Source organism: Anolis carolinensis, chromosome 3 (assembly GCF_035594765.1).
Source record: "Anolis carolinensis isolate JA03-04 chromosome 3, rAnoCar3.1.pri, whole genome shotgun sequence".
NCBI classification, from domain to species: Eukaryota; Metazoa; Chordata; class Lepidosauria; order Squamata; family Dactyloidae; genus Anolis; species Anolis carolinensis.
Window position 1 is genome coordinate 268,697,539 of NC_085843.1, and position 21,379 is coordinate 268,718,917.

At 40.4% G+C, this 21,379-nt stretch overlaps 2 protein-coding genes across 6 annotated transcripts in view; one reads left to right on the forward strand and one right to left on the reverse strand.

Annotated features, from left to right (window-relative positions):
• phc3 (polyhomeotic homolog 3) overlaps positions 1 to 21,379 on the reverse strand; it is an 85,089-nt gene that overhangs the window by 11,766 nt on the left and 51,944 nt on the right. For 3 of the 5 annotated variants that reach the window (XM_008106040.3, XM_008106038.3, XM_008106037.3), the window contains 6 exons: positions 12,435 to 12,675; positions 9,516 to 10,393; positions 7,883 to 8,024; positions 5,413 to 5,666; positions 4,573 to 4,729; positions 3,082 to 3,208 (listed from right to left, as the gene is read on the reverse strand). In XM_008106040.3, coding sequence (XP_008104247.1) covers positions 3,082 to 3,208; positions 4,573 to 4,729; positions 5,413 to 5,666; positions 7,883 to 8,024; positions 9,516 to 10,393; positions 12,435 to 12,675 — 1,799 coding nt within the window. The remainder of the gene's footprint in view (positions 1 to 3,081; positions 3,209 to 4,572; positions 4,730 to 5,412; positions 5,667 to 7,882; positions 8,025 to 9,515; positions 10,394 to 12,434; positions 12,676 to 21,379) is intronic. The other 2 variants (XM_008106039.3, XM_003218154.4) reach the window with 1 other exon arrangement.
• LOC103278163 (A-kinase anchor protein 4) lies at positions 15,494 to 17,804 on the forward strand. The gene has a single exon (XM_008106036.3). The coding sequence runs from the start codon at positions 15,622 to 15,624 to the stop codon at positions 17,632 to 17,634; it is 2,013 nt and encodes a 670-aa protein (XP_008104243.1). The 5' UTR covers positions 15,494 to 15,621; the 3' UTR covers positions 17,635 to 17,804.

Below are 21,379 nucleotides of genomic sequence, written 5' to 3' on the forward strand. Positions count from 1 at the left end.
GTGGAGGAGCTTGCCATCGCTCCGTTGCCATGGACCGACTTGCTGCGCCTCCTAACCTCCGCAGGGGTGGGGGACCTATTAAGATGGTCTGCCCCAGGAGGCTTATGAATCCAGAGGGATTCCTGACGGCTCTTGGGGAGTTTCCCGCCACCTTGGTTAGTGATCCTGTCGATGCCCTGGTCTCTCTTTGGAATGGGGAGGCGACCAGGGCAATAGACATGATTGCTCCGGAAAATCCCCTCTCGTGTACCCGAGCTAAACCATCTCCTTGGTTCACCGAGGAGTTGGCAGCGATGAAGCGAAAGAAGAGGGGTCTAGAGCGCGTGTGGCATTCGAAACAGAACGAATCAAACCGAGCACGGTTATGCCTTTATTTAAAGGCATACACCACGGCCATAGATGCTGCTAATACTGTTCTCTTTGCAGCTAATATTGCGTCCGCAAAGAACCGTCCGGCGGAGCTGTTCCGAGTTGTTAGAGGATTGTTGAATCCCATCTCTCAAGATGGGATCCTTGACAACTCGGCAGCCCGCTGTGAAGCATTTGTTTCAGTTCTTTGTGGATAAAGTCGCTCTAGCTTTGACACCATATTAATGGCAGCCTCCGAGGATGTAACATGAGCACCTGCTTGTCCTATTTTGATGGATTCATTTCAATTGGTTGAGCTCAAGGATGTGGACAAGGTGCTTGGAGAGGCAAGGGCTACCACATGCATCCTAGACCCCTGCCCATCCTGGCTGGTGAGAGAAACCAGAGGGGGATTGGCTGAGTGGGTGAAGGTGGTGGTGAATGCCTCCCTTCGGGAAGGCATTGTTCCAGCGAGCCTTAAATTGGCTCTGATCAAACCGCTGTTGAGGAAGCCATTACTAGATCCCACTCAATTGGACAGCTATCGGTCTATTTCCAATCTCCCCTTTTTGGGCAAGGTCCTGGAACGTGTGGTGGCTGCACAACTCCAGGCATTCTTGGATGATACTGATTTTCTAGATCCGGCACAGTCTGGCTTCAAGCCAGGGCATAGTACCGAGACAGCCTTGGTCGCCTTGGTAGATGATCTAAGCCGGGAACTGGACAGGGGGAGTGTGTCCCCGCTGGTTCTGCTGGACCTCTCAGCGGCCTTCGATACTGTTGACCACAGTATCCTTCTGGGACACCTTGCCGGGATGGGTCTCGGAGGTACTGTTTTGCAGTGGCTCCGGTCCTTCCTGGAGGGTCGTTCCCAGATGGTGTCATTGGGGGAACACCTGCTCGGCCCCTCAACCTTTGACTTGTGGGGTCCCGCAGGGTTCAGTATTGTCCCCCATGTTGTTTGACATCTACATGAAGCCGCTGAGTGAGATCATTCGGAGTTTCGGAGTGCGGTGTCATCTGTATGCAGATGATGTCCAACTCTGTCACTCCTTTCCACCTGTCACTAAGGAGGCTGTCTTGGTCCTGAACCAGTGTTTGGCTGCTGTGTCGGGCTGGATGAGGACCAACAAATTGAAACTGAATCCAGACAAGTTAGAGGTCCTCCTAGTCAGTCGTAAGGCTGAACAGGGAATAGGGTTACAGCCTATGTTGGACGGGGTCGCACTCCCCCTGAAGACACAGGTTCGCAGTCTGGGGGTTCTCCTGGACTCATCGCTGAGCCTGGAGCCCCAGCTCTCTGCGGTGGCCAGGGGAGCCATCCCACAACTCAGACTTGTGTGCCAGCTGCGCCCGTTCCTTGGGAGGTCTCACTTGGCCACGGTGATCCATGCTCTGGTTACATCCCATTTGGATTACTGCAACGTGCTCTATGTGGGGCTGTCTTTGAAGACGGCCCGGAAGCTCCAATTAGTACAACGGGTAGAAGCCAGATTAATAACTGGGCCGGCTTACAGGGAGCGTACAACCCCCCTGCTAAGCCAGCTCCACTGGCTGCCGATATGCTACTGAGCCCAATTTAAAGTGCTGGTTTTGACCTACAAAGCCCTAAGCGGTTCTGGTCCAACTTATCTGTCCGAACGCATCTCCTCCTATGAGCCCACGAGAACCTTAAGATCATCCAGGGAGGCCCTGCTCTCGATCCCACCTGCCTCACAAGCGAGGCTGGTGGGGGCGAGAGACAGGGCTTTCTCGGTGTTGGCTCCTCGGCTATGGAACTCCCTCCCCAGTGATATCCGGCAGGCTCCATCCCTTCTGGAATTTAGAAAGAAGTTGAAGACCTCGCTATGCGGGCAAGCGTTTAATGCAGGGGTCCTCAAACTTTTTAAGTGGTGGGCCGGTACATGGTCCTCAGACTACTGAGGGGCCAAATTATCATTTGGAAAAAAAATGAACACATTCCTATGAACACAGCACATGTCATATTTGTAGTGCAAAAACAACAACAACAACAACAACAAAAGAATACGTTTTTTTAAAAAATTAACCAACATAAACTTATCAGGATATCAATGAGAAGTGTCGGCCTGCTTCTGGCCAATGAGATAGTCAAGTTAATTAGGATTGTTGTTGTTGTGTGCCTTCAAGTCATTTCAGACTTTGGGTGAGCCTAAGTCTAAAACTGAGGGCAGAGGCCAGGTAAATGACCTTGAAGGGCCGCATCCGGCCTTAGTTTGGGGACCCCTGGTTTAATGAATGAACTCAGCATTGACATGGATTGGATTAAGGCTTTTGCACAAGGTCTGATGGATGATTGGCATATATATTCGGTGTTGCACTGTGTTAAATCTTTTATATATTGTATTTTATTATGTTATTTAACCATTTTAACTGTTTTATTCTTATTTTATTGTATTATGATGTACTGGTAGTGATCCTGCCAGTTGTGTAAGCTGCCCTGAGTCCCCTCGAGGAGAAGGGTGGGGTAGAAATATCGGAAATAAATAAATATCGGAAATAAATATTTGTTCGAAAGGAGTTTGCTTTTTTCCCTTCCTCTGAGCCTGAAAGAATATGACTTGCACAAGGTCACCCAGTGGGTTTCCATGACCAAACAGGAATTCAAAACTTGGTCTCCAGAGTTGTAGTCCAACACCCGAATGCACATACATTTCTCCACCCCAACCTACAAACACTAAATAAAATAAAATAAAAATATTTGGAATTCCTTACAGCACGGAATACCTCTTGGCACAGGACATTGTGCAGAATCGCTTTGACCGCAGGAACTTGTTCGCATACCCCATTTTTCCACAGAACTCACACTTGAGGAGATCAGTTTCCATCTCATCTAGTCCTTCTAAAGAAAAGAGTAACATAAATTCAGTGAATTTGAACCATCAGTTAGAACAGGATTTAAAATGAAACTTCCTAAAGAATCTATCATGACCTAATATCAAGATGTGTTTATGCAGTCAAAATATTCCAAATCACTTTCCAAGAACAATTGAATTTAGGGATCCTAATAAGTTATGTAAATCAAGGAAATTTGTCAGAACATATCCATAGAATTTATGAAGAAAAGCCAAAATAGATCTGAAGCACGTAGCTCAGAACTGCTCCTGATAATCATAGGAACTTTGTTATTAAAAACAAGTGTGTGAGTTTGCATTCTCTTCTTTCTCCCTTTTGTTTTATGCTCTGTTTTTTAGATTAAACGTCTGAGGAGAGGGATTTTTTTTACTGATCCTGGTGTCTTTTTCATCTGAAGAGTAGAACAAAAATATGTAAAGCAATTAAATAAGTACACATGGTGTGCAAAACAGCCTTTTAAATGTATTTGTTCTTAAAAGGGGATTACTGTATTTCACTTATCTAAAAACCTTTGCAAAATATACAGGAGTTTAATGACATATGTGGCCTGTTCATGAGGTTGAAACTGAGCATAAAATTGGAAATTCAGCTGTATTGTATTTTATTTATTTGCACATTTTACATCTCACATCTTCAACATAAATTTATATTATACTAGAACAGAAAATGTATGACAATACTGCATAATAATCAGTTTAAAGCTATTCACAGGTGGAAAGACACCACTCTAGGAATACACCTTGCCTTAATATATAAAATGAAATCCCTTGCCTATCTTTGCCATCTCATCTGGGATTCCAAACATGAATTGTGACATTCACAGTGCCAACATAATTCACTGTTGCCAGGTTGATGAGAAAGGAAGAAGTATGTCTGTATCAATTTGGTTTTCATTGTACCAAGCCAAACTGAATGGAATTTGGGTTTGCAGCACGGATATTACCGCCATCATAAAATGAAACAATTGGTTCTCAACATGCAGCTAACTAATCTAGCAAGGAAGACTGATGTATACAGCTTGTAGGTGTGCATCATGATCAGTTACCAACACAGTTCAGGGCTGCCACCTGATGTAGTCCATGATGCTCATTTGGTAGCATCATGCAACATAAAGTAAGACCACATCTGAATTAGGGTTAGGGTTTCCTTATGGGATTTGGAACCCAGACATGACAGGTGCCGTAGACGGGCAGCTATTTGGAAACTTATTCACTCCTAACAGAATCTGAAATCTCAGGACACTGTTTCATAGTCGAAAAATGAAACAGACCCAATCATCAGAACATATGGAAAGCATGTATTGAATACGGAAATACTTCTTCAGTATGAAGTAAATAAAGATGCACAGACCATCAGCAATATCTTCCAGCTCTGTGTCTGAGGAATTGTCTGCGTGTTTTGCATTGTTCTGTAGCTCTGGATCAACACACATGACGTTCATCACCTGTCCTTCCACCAGGGCTCTTTTTTTTGCAGGCTGATCAATCATAAGAGATGAACAACTTACCTGTTAACAAGAGAAAGGTTTTATCATGATAAAAGACATTCTTTTCAATACACGTAGACCATACAGAATGAACATTAAATTATCAATCTCTTTGCTATGAAATATATCATATAGGCATAGAATAGGTGCACACAACACACTTAATTTATAAAGACTGGCACCAGCTACAGCCTTTTGGGTGATGAGGATCCATATCTCATAACTTTGAAATTTCACAGAACAATTTCACTATGGCACTATAGAAAAAAAGGTATGTTTCTTTGTCATGGATCCTTAAAAGTTCAACAGCTATTGAACCTATTGCCCTGTTCATCTGAATCAAAAGGCTACATAAATTCCAACTTCTGATGAACACAAATGTGAGAAGTTTAAGGTAAAATACAGTTAAAATACGATAAATACAATTAATTTTGTTTTAAACTCACAATTCCCCCAGAATCCTACCCGCAGCCTCCGCCTAATCGAAGGTTTTTCTTTTGAAAATACTGGGAAGCAACAAATCCAAATAATCAAAAAGCCTCGTTTCTTTATATATTTTCTGATGGGCCTTACTACCAATAAGCCCCCAAGTTACTCAGAGGAAAAACCTTCAGGAAAGCAAGAGCTCCAAACAACATATTGCCTTCTTAAACAAAGCATACCACACACACAATTACATACTTATCATAATATTTTACACTTACGGGAAAGGGCTCTAACCCCTCTTGGATCACAAACCCCTCGATGACATGGGTCAGGATTTGGGGCTTAACAATAGCCTGTGGAAGTTTGCTTTCTACGCTGGGGTTCCTGTGAGATGCTGGTGCGCAGTTACTCCTTGTTGTAATTGCTGGAAGCAAAAGAGGCGGCTGTGCAATAGAGGCATGAGAAGGGTCTGATGAGGACTTGATAACCGAAGCACTGACCGACAAGGCCATTGAAGGATGTCCCTCTTGTTCTGTAAAAAAAAAAAGTGTGTTTTTTTTTTAAAAAAAGAATTAAACCATTATGCTCAAACGTCTTCATAGTTATAGAAAGCACTACTTGTGTTCCCAACTTTGCCGCTGAAGAATTATCTTACTAGTATTTGTTCCTTCAATGGACAACTATCAAGGTAATTGGGTCTTTGTCTGGAACACTTCCAAGCCTGGTGTCATCACATACACAGTGCTATGTGGGAAATTGTTTTAATTCATTTTAAAATGCAAAAATGTGATTTACTAGGATAGTTTTTAAAGCCAGTATAGTTTCAATAGCAAGGGATTTGTTGGTAGAATGAATACCAAATGTTAAGCATCTACCATACACTACAATCACCTTAATTTCTCCCTAGAGAAACCCTTGTGCCAGCCGAACTGCTGATCTGAAGGTCAGTGGTTCGAATCCATGAGACAGGGTGAGCTCCCGTTTGTCAGCTCGTTTTCCCATGTGGGGACATGAGAGAAGCCTCCCACAGGATGGTAACACATCCAGGCATCCCCTGGGCAACGTCTTTGCAGATGTCCAATTTTCTCACACCAGAAGCAACTCCAATTCGCCTCTGACACGATAAAAAAAACCTTAATTTCATGCCTGAACAGTTTTTCAAGCCCTTAAAGTATTGTTGCTACACTAAGTGCAGACTAATTTCTGTGATTTTAATAAATAGAAGACAAAGTACTCATTCTAATTGGTGTACATTCCTTTAACTAAGAAAAATGTGCAAGTGCTTCTTTTTCTGTACTCCTGGTCCTTTTATATAACTTTGATGTTGCTATGTAAACGCAATGGCTCATCTATTAATGGCACAAGGAACATAATGATTGGTGCTACAGTTCTGATAGTGACTGCTATTCCTGGTTCTATAATGACAGCAGAGAAGTTCTGTTTATGCCATTTCATGTTTAAATGGGAACTTAACAAATTATACCCGGTTAACAAATATCAATGTTCAGGTAAGTGCATGAACTGTTATTATCAATGCAATTTACTGTGTGGAGATTAAAATATAATGAGCATTCAATTATAACCATAGCCATGAAATGTGTATGATGGCTGGCTACAGACTTCTTGTTTGCAGGTATTAGGGATTTGGTAGGTCCTGGCATCTCCAAATGTTAGGATAGCAACTTAGAGCAATGAAATGATGGAATCATGCCTCAATAAGCTGCTTAAACCCCCTCCTCCCCAGTACAAAAGCTGCTTCTCTCCTTTCTCATCTGTTATTAGTGATGTTGGAATTGTTTCTCACCTGCCTGACTTCTTTGAGAAAGAAGTTGGTAGCAAAAGTGAAAACATAGGTTACCAGTGTCTCATGGGGTGCATCTACACTGTTAATAAAGTGCAGTTTGACACCTCTCTAACGGTTGTGGCTGAATATTATGGAATTATAGGAGCTGTAGTTTCACAGGGTTTTTAGTTTTCCCTGGCAAAGAGTGCTGGTGCAATGTAGATGGACTTTTAGACTATAAACCTTGGTCATTTATGTGTTGCTGTGAAATTTTTGGACTGTATGGCCATGTTCCAATAGCCTTGGTCATCAATTGCCAATATTTGATTTGACTTTGTTGACTTGATGATTAGCTATCCCCTTCTCTGTCCATGAATCCATTTTATCTTGTGCTTTTAAGAAGGATCCCTCAGTGGCAGAGAAGGTTAAACCGCTGAGCTGCTGAACTTGCTGACCGAAAGGTCAGCAGTTCAAATCCGGGGAGCAGGGTGAGCTCCCGCTATTAGCGCCAGCTTCTGCCAATTTAGCAGTTCGAAAACATGCAAATGTGAGTAGATCAATAGGTACCACTCCGGCAAAAAGGTAATGTTGCTCCATGCAGTCATGTCAGCCACATGACCTTGGAGGCGTCTACGGACAATGCCGGCTTAGAAATGGAGATGAGCACCACTCCTGAGAGTCTGACATGACTAGAATTTATGTTTTAAAGGAAATCTTTAAGATGATGCATTTATCTAATACAATGAGGTCAGGTGTGCTCTTTTCCCTGCAGCATAAACTGTCCTAGTCCTTCAGGGTAAGAAAACAGTTAAGCTGTTTCATTAGTTTGTTGAATGCCAAAAATAATTCAGCCGGGTTAGACTTTCTCTTTACTCTGCAGCACAGCCTTCAGGCCTTAAGGGTTTAAAAAAAGAGTAGAAAACAGAAATCTCCCAAAGTATCTATGTATTTTTAATACTCCTTACCTGAAAATGACTCCTCATAGTTAAGATCCTCTCTGGTTATAGCTGGTGGTGACAAGGTAGGTGGAGTGGGAGTCCTAGCCATACGGCCACAATCTGATTCTTCTGGAATATCTTCCTCACACATGCCTTCTACTTGATATATCTGCATTGAATAAGGGAATACTATTAAAGGCAGGATCTGTTCATAATTTAGACAGACCTAAATATGTGTGTGCTAAATTTTACTGTGTAGCATTGATTCTTGGGATAGGAGATTCACTGCATGCCATGAGACTTTGTTATGCTAGGGGTAATGCCGAGGTGTATGTAGAATAAATACAGTTTAACACCACTTTAACTTTCATGGCTCGATGGTAGGGAATGATGGGAGTTGTCATTTTACAAGGGTTTTCGTTAAAAAGTGCTGGTGCTTTACTAAAATTTAAATCCCAGGTTTCCAAAACATTGAGCCATGGCAGTTAAAAAGGTGTCAAACTGCATTCATTCTACGGCATCCTCAGAAACAATTCCATTAATTAAATCCTGAAACATCAGGTTGTCACTACTCAACACTAATACATTCCAAGACCTACTGGATATCAATGGCTAGCAATGAACTAATTTGAGTCTTCAATTGTTCACATGGTTTTAAGTGATTATAAGATTTAATAACATGTTAACACTTTTCAGACCAACATACTTCTGATTTACATCTTCTACCTGTTTTGAGATTTTGTGTTATGTCTCATTGGCTCAAACCAATAGGGCTACTGGGCTACACCAACAGAAATGAAATTTCAAAGTTAGTGAAGTTAAATTTCTAAGTTAATTTCAAACAAGTGAAGGATGGAAGGATACAGCATAGTTTTTCACCAGGCAACTTTACCCTAGTGATAGTACATACACATTCCCTCTTGAATTACTCACTTTATAAAACTTATATTTAAGCCAACTACACTAAGTCAAGTTTTCACTTTGACAGCTTTATATTGTATTGAGATTATTGTTCCTATATTTCATATTTTGTGTTTCAGAGAGCTCTTGAAACTAGCACAGAAATGTTTTGAAAATTAATTAAAACAAAGGATGAAAGAACTATGTGAACTGAATAACCATATGTTCAAAGAGGCACATACATATTATATACATTATTTTTTTTTACTTTAGCTCCCTTCCCACTTAATCTTCTACACCAGTGCTTCTCAACCTGTGGATCCCCAGGTGTTTTGACCTAAAACTCCCAGAAATCCCAGTCAGTTTACCAGCTGTTAGGGTACCTGGGAGATGAAAGCGAAAATATCTGGGGACTCACAGGTTGAGAACCACTGTTATACACGGATGACTGAATGCCTCTTTTTATAATGCTTACTGTTTCATCTGCTTCCTACCCATATGGTTTTATGTGCTTATAATAGGGGTGTCAAACCCATTTTCATGGAGGGCCACATCATCCTTACGGTTGCCTTCAAAGGGCTGGTTGTAATTGCAAGTCTATGTAAATACAACTATGTTGCCCAGGCACTGACTGCCTTGCGAACCACATAAAATGATATGGTGGTTCGAATTCATCCTAAGAAAATCAAGTGGAACCTGAGAAGAAACAGATTAGTTTTATCAAAGCTTTACAACTAGAAAAAAATTACCAGAGGCTTACCACTGGTGTCTCTACAGGTACTGCTTGCTGTACTTGAAGGTTTACTGCAACCGTTTGGGGAGGCGGAAGAGTCTGAAATGGCAGCTGCACCAAAGCTTCAGCGGCAGGAAGCTCCTCCTCAGAAACCAATGTATTTTGTACTAAAACCTGACCCTGGGACAAAATTTCAGGCTGTACTTGCAGGGACGGCACAGGAGGAAGGGGGAGCGGTTGGGTGTGCATGGGGGATGTGGACAGCTGCGGAGAAGTTGCAACTGGAATTGGCGTCGATTGCAAAGCCGGATACTGTGGATGAGATGTCGGAGACGATATCTGTTGTCCTGCAGACATTATGGAAGGCGGCTCTGCTGACCCAACATGCACAACCGGGGAAGATGGGAGCTGTGGTGGAAGATTAGCAGAGTGTGACATTGGTTCTGTTGGGCTGCCGTCAGCCTGTGCTGGACTATGCTGCGAATGAAGCCCCGAGGAGGCCAAGTGATGAGATTGTGACTGAATAAGGGCTTGGGGGTGAATGATGATATTTGGCGACTGGCTGGGCGAAGGAGGTGGTGCGGGGGACACAACTACGGATTGCTGTGAGGACTGGGATGGAGTTGGAGAAGGTGGAGGAGGCAGCGGAGGGTGGATGTGGGCAGGCGGGCCATGTTGTGATGAGGCACTGCTGGGAGCGGGAGGGAGGGCATGGCTCTGAACTGGCGGCACACAGTGTTGCTGCGATGCAGAGGTTTCCTGCCCAGGAGGAAGCTGAAGCGATATTGGTTGAACTTGCTGCTGCTGGAAGATCAGCTGATGGTGAGACATCTTTGAAGGTGGTGAATGAAGAGAGGACTGCTGATGCTTTAATAAAGAGTGGGGTTGAATTGGTGAATATGAAGCTGTGTAATGAAAAAATGAAAATGAAAATTAATATTAATTTCCAAAGTAATAGTAATAATAATTATTATTTATAACCTGCCTCTCCTTGTGGCTCGAGGCAGGGTACAACATTGATAGAACAGCAAGATAAAAGAAAACAATATTAAAATATTAAAATACATACAATAATTAAAAACCTATAAAATACAGATTCACCAGTTAAAACTGACTGGGTAGGCCTGCCAGAAGGAACCAGTCTTTAGTTGTGTTTTAAATTCCAATAGTTGATTTAGCTGTAGGAGCTCCTCTGACAGGTCATTCCACAGTCTTGGAGCAACAAATGAAATGCGAAATCTCATTAAAAATCCAAAACCATATACCGGTATAAATTTTCCCCAGAAGAACAGAAATATGTTTACTTCACGTTTAGCCAAGAAATAGATCCATAAAAAATAAAATACAATATTCTAATTTTGCTAAATTATTACAGAAATATGTCTGAACAATTAAATAAAATCTTTTAAATATTCAGTTCCATAACAATGTTTTGAGTGGACAGTGTATTCTGCTGATGATGTTAGATATTTTCAACATAAGCAAAGCATTCTGTGGATTTCCACTGGGTAAAACAAACCCGGAAAAGCAGAATTCAAGATAAATATACAATGCATTTGTTTGCATCATATACTCTTTTCTCCTTGTATTAGCTAATAGGGAGGCCTATGTTCTTGCCTCACCATCTACATTTTAACCAGTTTCTTTTTGTTGTTTCTTTATCAGGAATTGCCCAGAGACACTTTAGCCTATCATCTTGGCCAAAGCTGTAGGAAGTGGGATGCACAAGAAGTGTTATCCCCATGCATCTTCTTACCCAGCAACATCTTGGAATGAGAGTGAAATTAAAGCCTCAGTTCTTCCCAACCATCCTGTTCAACATTACTGACATTGGAGGAAGGAAAGGGCTTAATCTTGCTCCCATCCCAGAAACCCTGATCAAAAGTGTTGGATTAAGCAGAAGGCTTTATCCTGATTCTACTGATCTAGTTCATGAATGGTGGTAGGATGTGGAAGGCTTAATCTTTCTCAGTTTACAACGATGATAATCAAAACTGCTGGGACAGAGAGGTTTCACCTCACACACCTATTCCAGGCTTCCTGCTCAGTGTCACTGATGTAGAAATTAACTCCTTCCCATAGTTTTGCTCCCTTTCTAGCAATCTGAATCAGGAAAGAAGGAAGGAAGGTGAGACAATATTGCTTGTGTCCACAGTCCCTGATGAATAGCCATTTTTCATGCCTATATAGTTCAAATGGGCTAAGAGTAAGTGTACCTGAAAGATTTAACAAATGTGATGCCTTTAACAAAAATAGGGAAAAGCTTAGCTCTATTTGAATAAAAATCAGGACTACTTTAAGTTTCCTTGATTCTTTGATATTGTGCTAATTATGATACCCTGTGAATTCAACTAAATAAAAGGAAACAATGAGGCAATCAGTTATTGTGCCTCACCTCGAGCCACAAGGAGAGACAAGTAAGAAATAAAATTATTATTATTATCACCATTATTATTATTACTGCCCATTATTAAAATGAAATCTCAGAGCACTCCACCTAATCAAATCCAATTGCTTACAGATATGAGAGGAGTTTTCAGATTTATTTATTTCGTGTCAAAAGCATTGTACAGCAAATACATTTCAAATAATGGAAATAAAAAAAATTAAAAAAGAAGAAGAAAATCACAAGCAACTAAATAATAAATTCATCCAACCCAAAAGCATTGGATGAATGGAAAAAGTTTTCAGATGATGTATGTTGTGATGAAAAAGGAACAAACTAGAATTCTTGGGCTTGTTTAATAAATACAGGTAAACCAGATCTCCAGTGATATAAAAGAGAATTAAAAAAATAAAATAAAAACACACCAGAATACTGGCAGGTAACACCTACCCTTTCCCATGATTCAGACTGAAATATTTCCCACCTACCTCAAGGAGGACTAGACCAAACATATACTTGGAAAAAAAAACTCTTTGAATTTGTTGGTCTTACTATTTTACCTGGTGCTATGAGTTGGTGAATGTTTGATGTACGAGTAACAGCTGGACTCCGAGGCTCTGCAGTGGGGCTGTCTCCTTTCCTTTTGCTTTCTGGAGGATCTGACTGGCTCGCTTTGGTACTGGTTATAGGTTTATTAGGACACACACCCAGAGCCTGTGCTTGGCTGCTGGTTTTTGGGGAGCCATTTTGTGAACTAGACAATACACCCAACTTCTGGCTGCGTAGTGTCAAATTCTGGACCTGAAAAAATAGTGTAAAAAACAGTTTTTAAAATATATATATTATTTTTTGTAAAATAAAGTGATACATTTATAATACAGCAGACATATAATATCCAAGGCACTTCATCATTTCCCCCTATTAATCTCATTAATATCTCCTGTACATTTCACATTTATATATGTATTTCTATCATTCACCTCAGTGCCCCCCCCCCACCGAGCTACTTCTTTTTATATTCTCTGCTCAAAATTTAATTTCCTTTTGTGAAGGTAACTTCCCATCCTTTTTTTAAAAAATCTTCTTTCAATAAATTTTCCCCAGACATTGCCAGTTTCCATAATTCCTTATACCATACTTCATTTTGTATATTTATTTCCATTTTCCAATTCCTTGCTATAAGCAACCTTGCTACTGTTAGTATATTGGATATTGCATCTTTCCCCTCTTTTTTCAACTGTTTGTTGTTATATAATGATAACAAAGCTATACTAGGACTTCTTTCTAATTTTATATTCATAATATCCTCTATCCCTCTAAAAGATTTTCCTCAAAATTCACTTACATATTTACACTGTCACCACATATGCATGTATGTTTCCAATTCCTGGCATCCACTCCAACAGTTTTTTGAGTAAGTTTTATTTACATTTGCGACTTTTACTGCTGTTAAAATACCATTTCCATATCAATTTATAGTAGTTTTCTTTAAAACAGTAAACATTAAAAATATTAACATGCATTAAATATGCACTGAAAGCAGTTATAGAATGGGCATGGGCAAACTTCAGCCCTCCAAGTGTTTTGGACTTCAACTCCCACAATTTCTAACACCCTACCTACTGGCTGTTAGGAATTGTGGAGTTGGAAGTCCAAAGCACCTGTTATATAACCTTCAAACATTTAATATAAGCTCTGTGTAGCATTAAAAGCCTAACCTTTGCCAGGATGCAAAAGCCTAATGGCATAAAAATGTTTTGACTTGTTAAGAAGAGAGCCATGACAGGGACATTCCAGCCTTTCTAGGAAGAGAATTTCAAAGTCTGGAAGCAACCAGACCTGGAAGGCCTTCTCCCTTGTTGTCACCAACCAAGCCTGATAAGGAGTTAGGAGAGAGAGAGAGAGGTGTTTTATCTAGATGATCTTAACGGTAGTTCTACTCGATTCATATGGGGAGATATAATCCTTATAATGGCCTGGACCCAAGTTGCTTTATAGGTCTAATGCACCACTCTGAATAAAGTCAAGAAATTGATAGTATAACAAAAGAGTCATCTGCTCCCTATAGCCAGCCTCAGTTAACAATCTGGCTACAGCCCTTTGAGGCAACTGAAATTTGTGAGCATTTTTTAAAGGCAGCACCACATAGATCGCATTATAATAAACCAAAAAGCTCTGCACCAAAGAATAAATTGACACAAACCAGCCACTAGGAATGGGAACACACAAAAACAAGTTGCAGAACATTTCAATCTTCATGGAAATTCTTTCTCTGACCTCTGAACAACAAAAACAACAACAGAACTACAAGAGAAGATTGGAAAGATAAACAGAGGAATTGGAATACATTCACAAACTCCAGTCCATCAATAATATACTAAATAGTAGCAGTGATTCCTGGCTCACTACAAATAATAGTAGATAATCTTTTCTCATAACGGACTTCTTGACCAGCTTATCACATCTCCTTTCTGGTACTCAGCCACAATATTCCAATGCTTCCTCCATAATACGGTTTTCTACTCATGTTGGCTTTAGGCAACAATATTTCTGTCCCGGTCTGCCAACAACCATTGTTAAAACTGAACTGTCATCTCATTATCTAGTTTTTGAGGTTTTACGTCTCAATTTTCAAAAATAAATCAAAAGTGCAAGTCACAATGACTTGACAAATAGAGAAATACTCAAGCTGCTCCTCAACTATGGAATCCTCTCCCCTGCAGATGCTAGCCAAAGCAAGAATCTTTCAAAAATACTTCGTGTTTGGGCTGATGGTGCATATGTCTGATTTGGCTAGTAGGAAAGTATTAATTAAACAGGTATGTTTTCTGCTATCTGAACTTTTGTATGTTCTATAATTGCTCTTAAAAATTGTTTATGCATTGCCCTTCAATAGTTTTACTTGTAAGGCACAAAGAAATACTGTCAAAATAAAGAAATGAAAAGCAGAAATCTAGTTGGTAGTTCTTTTTATTCATTTTCATCACAGCCACCTATAGATACTACAAGTAGTTCAAGAACCTATCCTTGTTCAAACCACAATCCCATTATAAAGATATAAAATTTATATTTTGAATGCTTCAGAGTGTCTAGTAATGAAAAGAAAGTAGAAAGGAAACTCGAAGCAAAGATGAATCAAAGGCAGAAATAAAAAAAATGATGAGAGAAAACTGGAAATAACATATTAAGATTTCTTTGATGTGAGCTCACTATAACTTTATACAATCAAAGACCCTATATAAGAAATAACATTTTTAATAATCCTTCATATCAATACCACACTGAGCTTTGTGAGAATACAACAAAATATATTTATTTATAGAAAAATTAAGCATGTCTCAGATAAGTGGTGTTGTTTACTTTCTTGGTATTGTTTTGAATGGGGATAATCAAACAAAAATATTTAGGAAGCAAAAATGTTATTTCCATATTTTTTGATCTGCTAGTCAAATTATGACTCAAAATCTTTTGAATATAGTTTTAGTACAGGCAAAGAGATGAAAAATGCAAAGAAATCTTGTGTTAAGCATGTCCAGGGCACCATTGGTTGATGGGTGATATTTATGCTTTGTGATGTCATCGCTCCCATAGAAACCATATGTGCACACAAATGGAAATGCCACCAGCCAGTACTAGAGCATGGATAGCTGAGAGAGGAGGCAACATCTTGAGTGGGGCAGGGTCAGCAAAACCTGGAAGAAGAACGCTCCGCATCCGGAGGTACAATTCTGGTTTCGGACGAATAGTATGGCACAAGAGACTGACTGGTTACACAGTCAAACCGGCCTTTGCAAAGTAAACCTCTATAGCCCAGAGGGGCAAAGCGACAGAGACCGCAAAGTCATCTGTTTCGTTGATGTTGCCAGTCTTAATATAAAAGATAAAAAAAAGAGAATACCTTGCCCACCAGACCCTGCCCTTGATCTGCGTAATCTTGAAGAAAAGGAAGTCATCGTAATAAAAGACAAAGAAGGAGATCACCACAGTAATTCCGAAGGAGCAGTCTGCCTTTTCAAACAAGGGTCCTCTGACGAAGTCAACGTTGTCAGCTGGCTCAGCAACGATCTTCAGAAATACGCAGTTGGGTTCCAGCATGCACTAACCCCCTCAGGCTCTCGTAAATCAGCATACGATTCGCCTGCACGCAACAAGATGTCCCAAAGTCACGATACAACCTTTCGGGGTTCCGGTAACCAGAGAGGAGATGATCTTTCATATTACGTTAACAAGTTGTGTTCTTTAGTGGTTCAAATGGCACATAAAGAAATGAAGGATAAATTCGAAAGCAGTGGTAAATGTATTCGGCAGTCAATTAGTCCTCGTGGATCTAGCGGCAGAATGGGTGATACATCCCCTAATGATCCCAGAAAAGCATCACTCTTCTATGGAGAAATGAACGCATCTAATCAGCATGGCTACAGGCCAGGTGGATCAGACAGACAAATGTGTGAAAGGAAACAGCCTGGACAAGATGATGCCTCTGTAAACAAAGGACTGATGGTATATGCAAACCAGGTAGCATCTGATATGATGTTCTCATTCATGAAAACAATGAAAGTACAAAAAGGAAAGCACCCCCCACCAGCATGTGTGGTGTTGAAGAAAGTACTCCTGAAACATACCAGAGATGTCATATCTGACTTAATTGACTCTACCATGAAGAACCTTCACAACGTCACGGGAGTCCTCATGACTGACTCAGACTTTGTGAACACCGTAAAGAAGAACTTGTTCAATGCAGGAACACAGAAGTCGACTGAAATTCTGGAAGCAATGGTGAAACGCTTGTTCAAAGCACTGGCAGGGGATGATAAAAAATCTCATAGCCTAGCATTCGCAGCACTGAAAGCCGGTGGTCATTCAGACTCCAAATCTCAGGGACTCCAGTTTGCATCACTTAAAAGTGAAATGCGCGGAGGAGGCAAAGGAAATGGACAATACAAGCCCCTTCCATCTGGAAGCAAAGGTGCAGACAAGCACTGTTCAATGGATGTGTATGCTAAAGACCTTATTATAACAGCATTAATGCTAATCCAGCAACACCTCCTAGAAAAAAACAAGGAACAAGCAATGCGTGAGACACAAACTACATCATTTGGCTATGTCCATGACAGATCTGGCAAGTTCAACGCAAGACAAGGAGGGCAAGGAGGGGGCAGGATGGATCACTTGGAATCCCAAAAAGGTGATATTTCAAGTATCCTGCTGTCCATCATCCAGAAAGTACTTAGAGAAGCTGGTTTTGCAGATGAGAGCAGCAGTGACAGGGGTTATAAAATACAACCTACTTTTGTTGACAACAAAAGAGCCTCGTCAAAATCACATGATACGTATGACATGGAACAGATAAACAAGCAGTTTATTGATCAACTGGTGGAATCTGTGATGAAGTTGTGTATGTTGATGGCTAACGGCAGTGACTCTGATGGTAGACATGGCAGGCCATTAGTTAGTTCAGGCTCTGAAGTGATTGTTAATAATCAGAACTGCAACAACAGTGCCCAAAACAAAGAGCTACAAGCTGTGCTCCAATGGCTGGTTGCTTCACAATTCAATGTGCCAAACCTGACATTCATGAACGAACAGGATGGGGAACTGTCTAAACTCCCTCAACTGGCTGATAAAGCATCCAAAAAGGGATACAGCGTGGGAGACATCGTTCAGGAGATAATGAAGTACTACGAGAAACAGCAAACGGATGCCATGTCGGGACGCATGCCTCGGTGTGGACTAGTCGATTACTTGCTTGCTAACCTGTAAGAACCAACTCTTCCCTCTCATGTTACAATCACATGCCCAGCCAGGCGCCCAAACCATTCTTTGTTGGCGCGAAGACACCATCACTGTAGCCCCACTGCAAGCAACTATGCACCAAACAGAACTGGGGTAGCTGGGCAAGCTCATCAATAAAAAGGAATAAAAAAAAGAGAGGGGGGAGAAAAGCTGTTTTATTGATCATGTCCAACAAAGCTTTATAAAGAATCAGTCCTCAATTTATTGAATCATGATACACAATCCAATGAGTATACAAAAATATTTATTAGTTGCCATATGTAGTTATAGCCATTCAAATTTATCACTAATGAGCACCTTTGTAAAAATAGAGAAAGGTGAGAAGCAGGAGTGTGATGATTCCACTAAGAAATATTTTCAGAACAGTGAAACTTGTCAACCATAGCAGTTGAGAGCGGATCAGTTACATACCAACGGTACAAAATCACATTGTGTAAAGGTATTAAGCCCACTGAGTGCTTTTGTGGATATTTTAAAACACAACCATTCCACTTCATCTACCTATAGATGGAAGGAAGAATTTTCTCTGCAAAATGAGTCACTGAATCAAGAAAAAATGTAGGGACAGTATATTTACTCTTTTTCATTTCTGCCCCTAGTAAAGTTTGTTTTAAAAGATTCTACTTCTCAAGGAAGAAAACAAAGGCTTTTTGCTCTTGATCACATATCATAATACCATGTACTTGTACAGCATGCTCACTCACTAAGGTGTTCACACATTAACGTATCTAAAATCAATGATTTTCTAAAACGTATACAACCTCATGATAAAACATTAAGAGTGGGAGGAATAAACCATGAGTTCATGCTCAATATGAGCACTGGGGGATATATGTTCTCTAAGTCATCTGGGCAGATCGAGATCCCAGCTGCATTGGTGGATCTTTGTTTCTCCTGCCCATTTTTAAATGGCTGTCATATTTGTAAAATGATTAGAATCTAATTTCGAGCAATATGAGATATCAGTGCCTACTATATTCAGTTTGTTTTCTATTAAGACCGTGCTCTTAAAAACAAACTGATGCTCCTTTTAATCTAACCAGGATTTGTGAGACTAAATTATTTCAATATAACAAACGTGTAAGAACCAGGGCCTGTGGTATGAAAATATTTTACTTCTGTAACACAAAGCTTCATCTAGCCTGGCCCCTGGATCTCTGTAAGAGTATTACAGAATGCTTCAGAATGTAAGAAGACTTTGGACAAGATTTCTGGAAACAGGAGGAAGACGAAGATGGTGTTACAAAACCTTTGAAGGTGTTAATAATTAACAAGAATATACGCACAAAAATACACTTAATTAAAAACCTAATGCAGAATAATTAATATATTAAATATTCACATTTTATCCTTTAGGACAAGTAGTTTACAGCTAAGAAGTACTTCTCCCTGCTTTACTGTACTGCCATTCACTACTAATATAGTATTATTTCTGGCTTTCAAAGAACAATTTAAGAACAAAGATGACATCACTTATTCTTGGTTTTTGCATATAATATAGATTATGTCAATGGATTTGGACTTTGACAATTACTGGGGTCTGGATCCATAGACAATGGAATCCTGTCAGCAATCTCAATAGTATTTTCTCCAAGTTTGCCAATTTGCCTTTTCTCTTAGCCAGCTTGTTGGTTTAGCTCCATTTAAAAGAAGCATGATTTCTAACATTAGACAACTTTAAAAAGTAATCTCTCTGCATATAATACCTGCATATAAAAGAAAAAAGATTTTATGGTACTTATGGAGAATACATTGTTTTGGACTTGGGAATACATCATAAAGCAGAACTGAATAGACTGAGGAGTGCCACAAAAGAAATGATAGGCTTTGACTCTCAAGCTGTAGAACAAACTATAATAGTTAAAGGCACTTGTGGATAAATCCAATGTACTGTTAATAGTCTATCTGTTTCAGCTTCCTATGCTACATATGTATAAATGTTCCCGTGCACATTATTTCAAGCTATCTATTAGTAAGTAGATAACAGCCATACTTGGATGGGAGACTGCCAATGAATACCAGGCACAGTAAGCTACATTTCAGAAGAAGGAACGGGCAAAACCACTTCTGAATATTCCTTTTCTGAGAAATCCATGGGGTCACTGTTTCCTCAAGCAATACAGTTAACAGCTAGGTGTAGGTAATATCTGCACTGGAAATAAAATTGATAGCAGGCAGCAAAAGGAAATGAAAAAGGCTGTTTCTATGAAATTCTAAATATAGAGAGACAAAGAGAGAGTGGGAGTTTTGTTGTGAAATGTCATTTCATTCCTGTTTTGCGCCATCCAAAAAGCGGCTCCAGAAGGTTTCCTATTTCTTCAGATCCAGTTTTGAAAGTGCATGGAAGGCAGCAGTGGGGAAAGCAGGATTATCATTCCTAGTTCCACTAAATCAGTCATGGAAATCATGCAGTTCTTCAGGATATTAAACTGTACATCCCAGTATCCCCAGGCAGCATAGCCAAGGGTGAGGAGTGCTAGAGTTACAGCCCAGCAATATATCTCTAGCAATATCTGGAGAACTGCAGAAGTCCCACTTCTCCTCTAGATTCTGTTGGTCTTATAGCCTAATGTCACTAAGACCGCTCCAGTACATAGATTCTTATATCACAGCCTTTGTTGCATGCCTTTGTCATCTTTGGCTTATGGTGAACTTAAAGTACCACAGGGTTTTCTTAGAAATATTTGTTCGGAAGAGTGTGCAACTTGCCCAAGGACACCCAGTGGGTTTTATTGATAAACAAGTATTCAAATCATGTGTTGTCGAAGGCTTTCATGGCTGGGATCACAGGGTTGTTATATGTTTTCCGGGCTGTATGGCCATGTTCCAGAAGTATTCTCTCCTGATGTATATACCTCACAACCTCTGAGGATACCTGCCACAGATGTGGGAGAAACGTCAGGAGAGAATACTTCTGGAACATGGCCATACAGCCCGGAAAACATACAACCCATTCAAATCATGATCTTCAAGCATAGTCCAACACTCAAACCATTATACCTACACTGGCTCACAACCATGGTATCCTTCTGGAACTCCTGAAAAGGGATTTTGAATTCAGAGGCACTGTGTTGCAGTAGTTCAAGTCATACCTCTCAAGCAGATTCCAGATGGTGATGCTGGGGATAGCTGCTCCTCAAAAAAGAAGCTGCTTTATGGCATCCCACAAGATGCCATTCTATCCCCAGTGTTTTTAAACATTTACATGAAACCACTGGGAGAGATCATCCAGGGGCATTGGGCGGGATGCTATCAGTATGCTGATGTCACCCAAATATATTTCTTCATGTTTTCAAAAACAGTATTAGCTAAGGATACTGCGTTTCCTCTGACTAAATACCTGGAGGAGGTAATAAACTGGATGAAGAAAACCAAATTGAAACTGAATCCAGACAAAACAGAAGTGCTTGCCATTAAGAATTGTAACCTAGGGATGGGGGGGGGGGTGTCAACCAGTTCTGGATGGGGTTACACACCCCCTGAAAGACTATGTCCGCTGCTTGAGAGGTCTCCTGGATCCATCCCTCCAAATGTCAGCCAAGGTAGATGCGACGGTTAGGAGTGCTTACTACCAGCTTCAGCTGATATGCCGTGCCCCTTCATAGATTTGGAGGACCTGAAGGCTGGGCATCGGCAATACGATGTACATTGAGTTACCTCTGTATCAAGTTTGGAAACTCTGATTAGTTCAAAACATGGCAGCCAGACTACT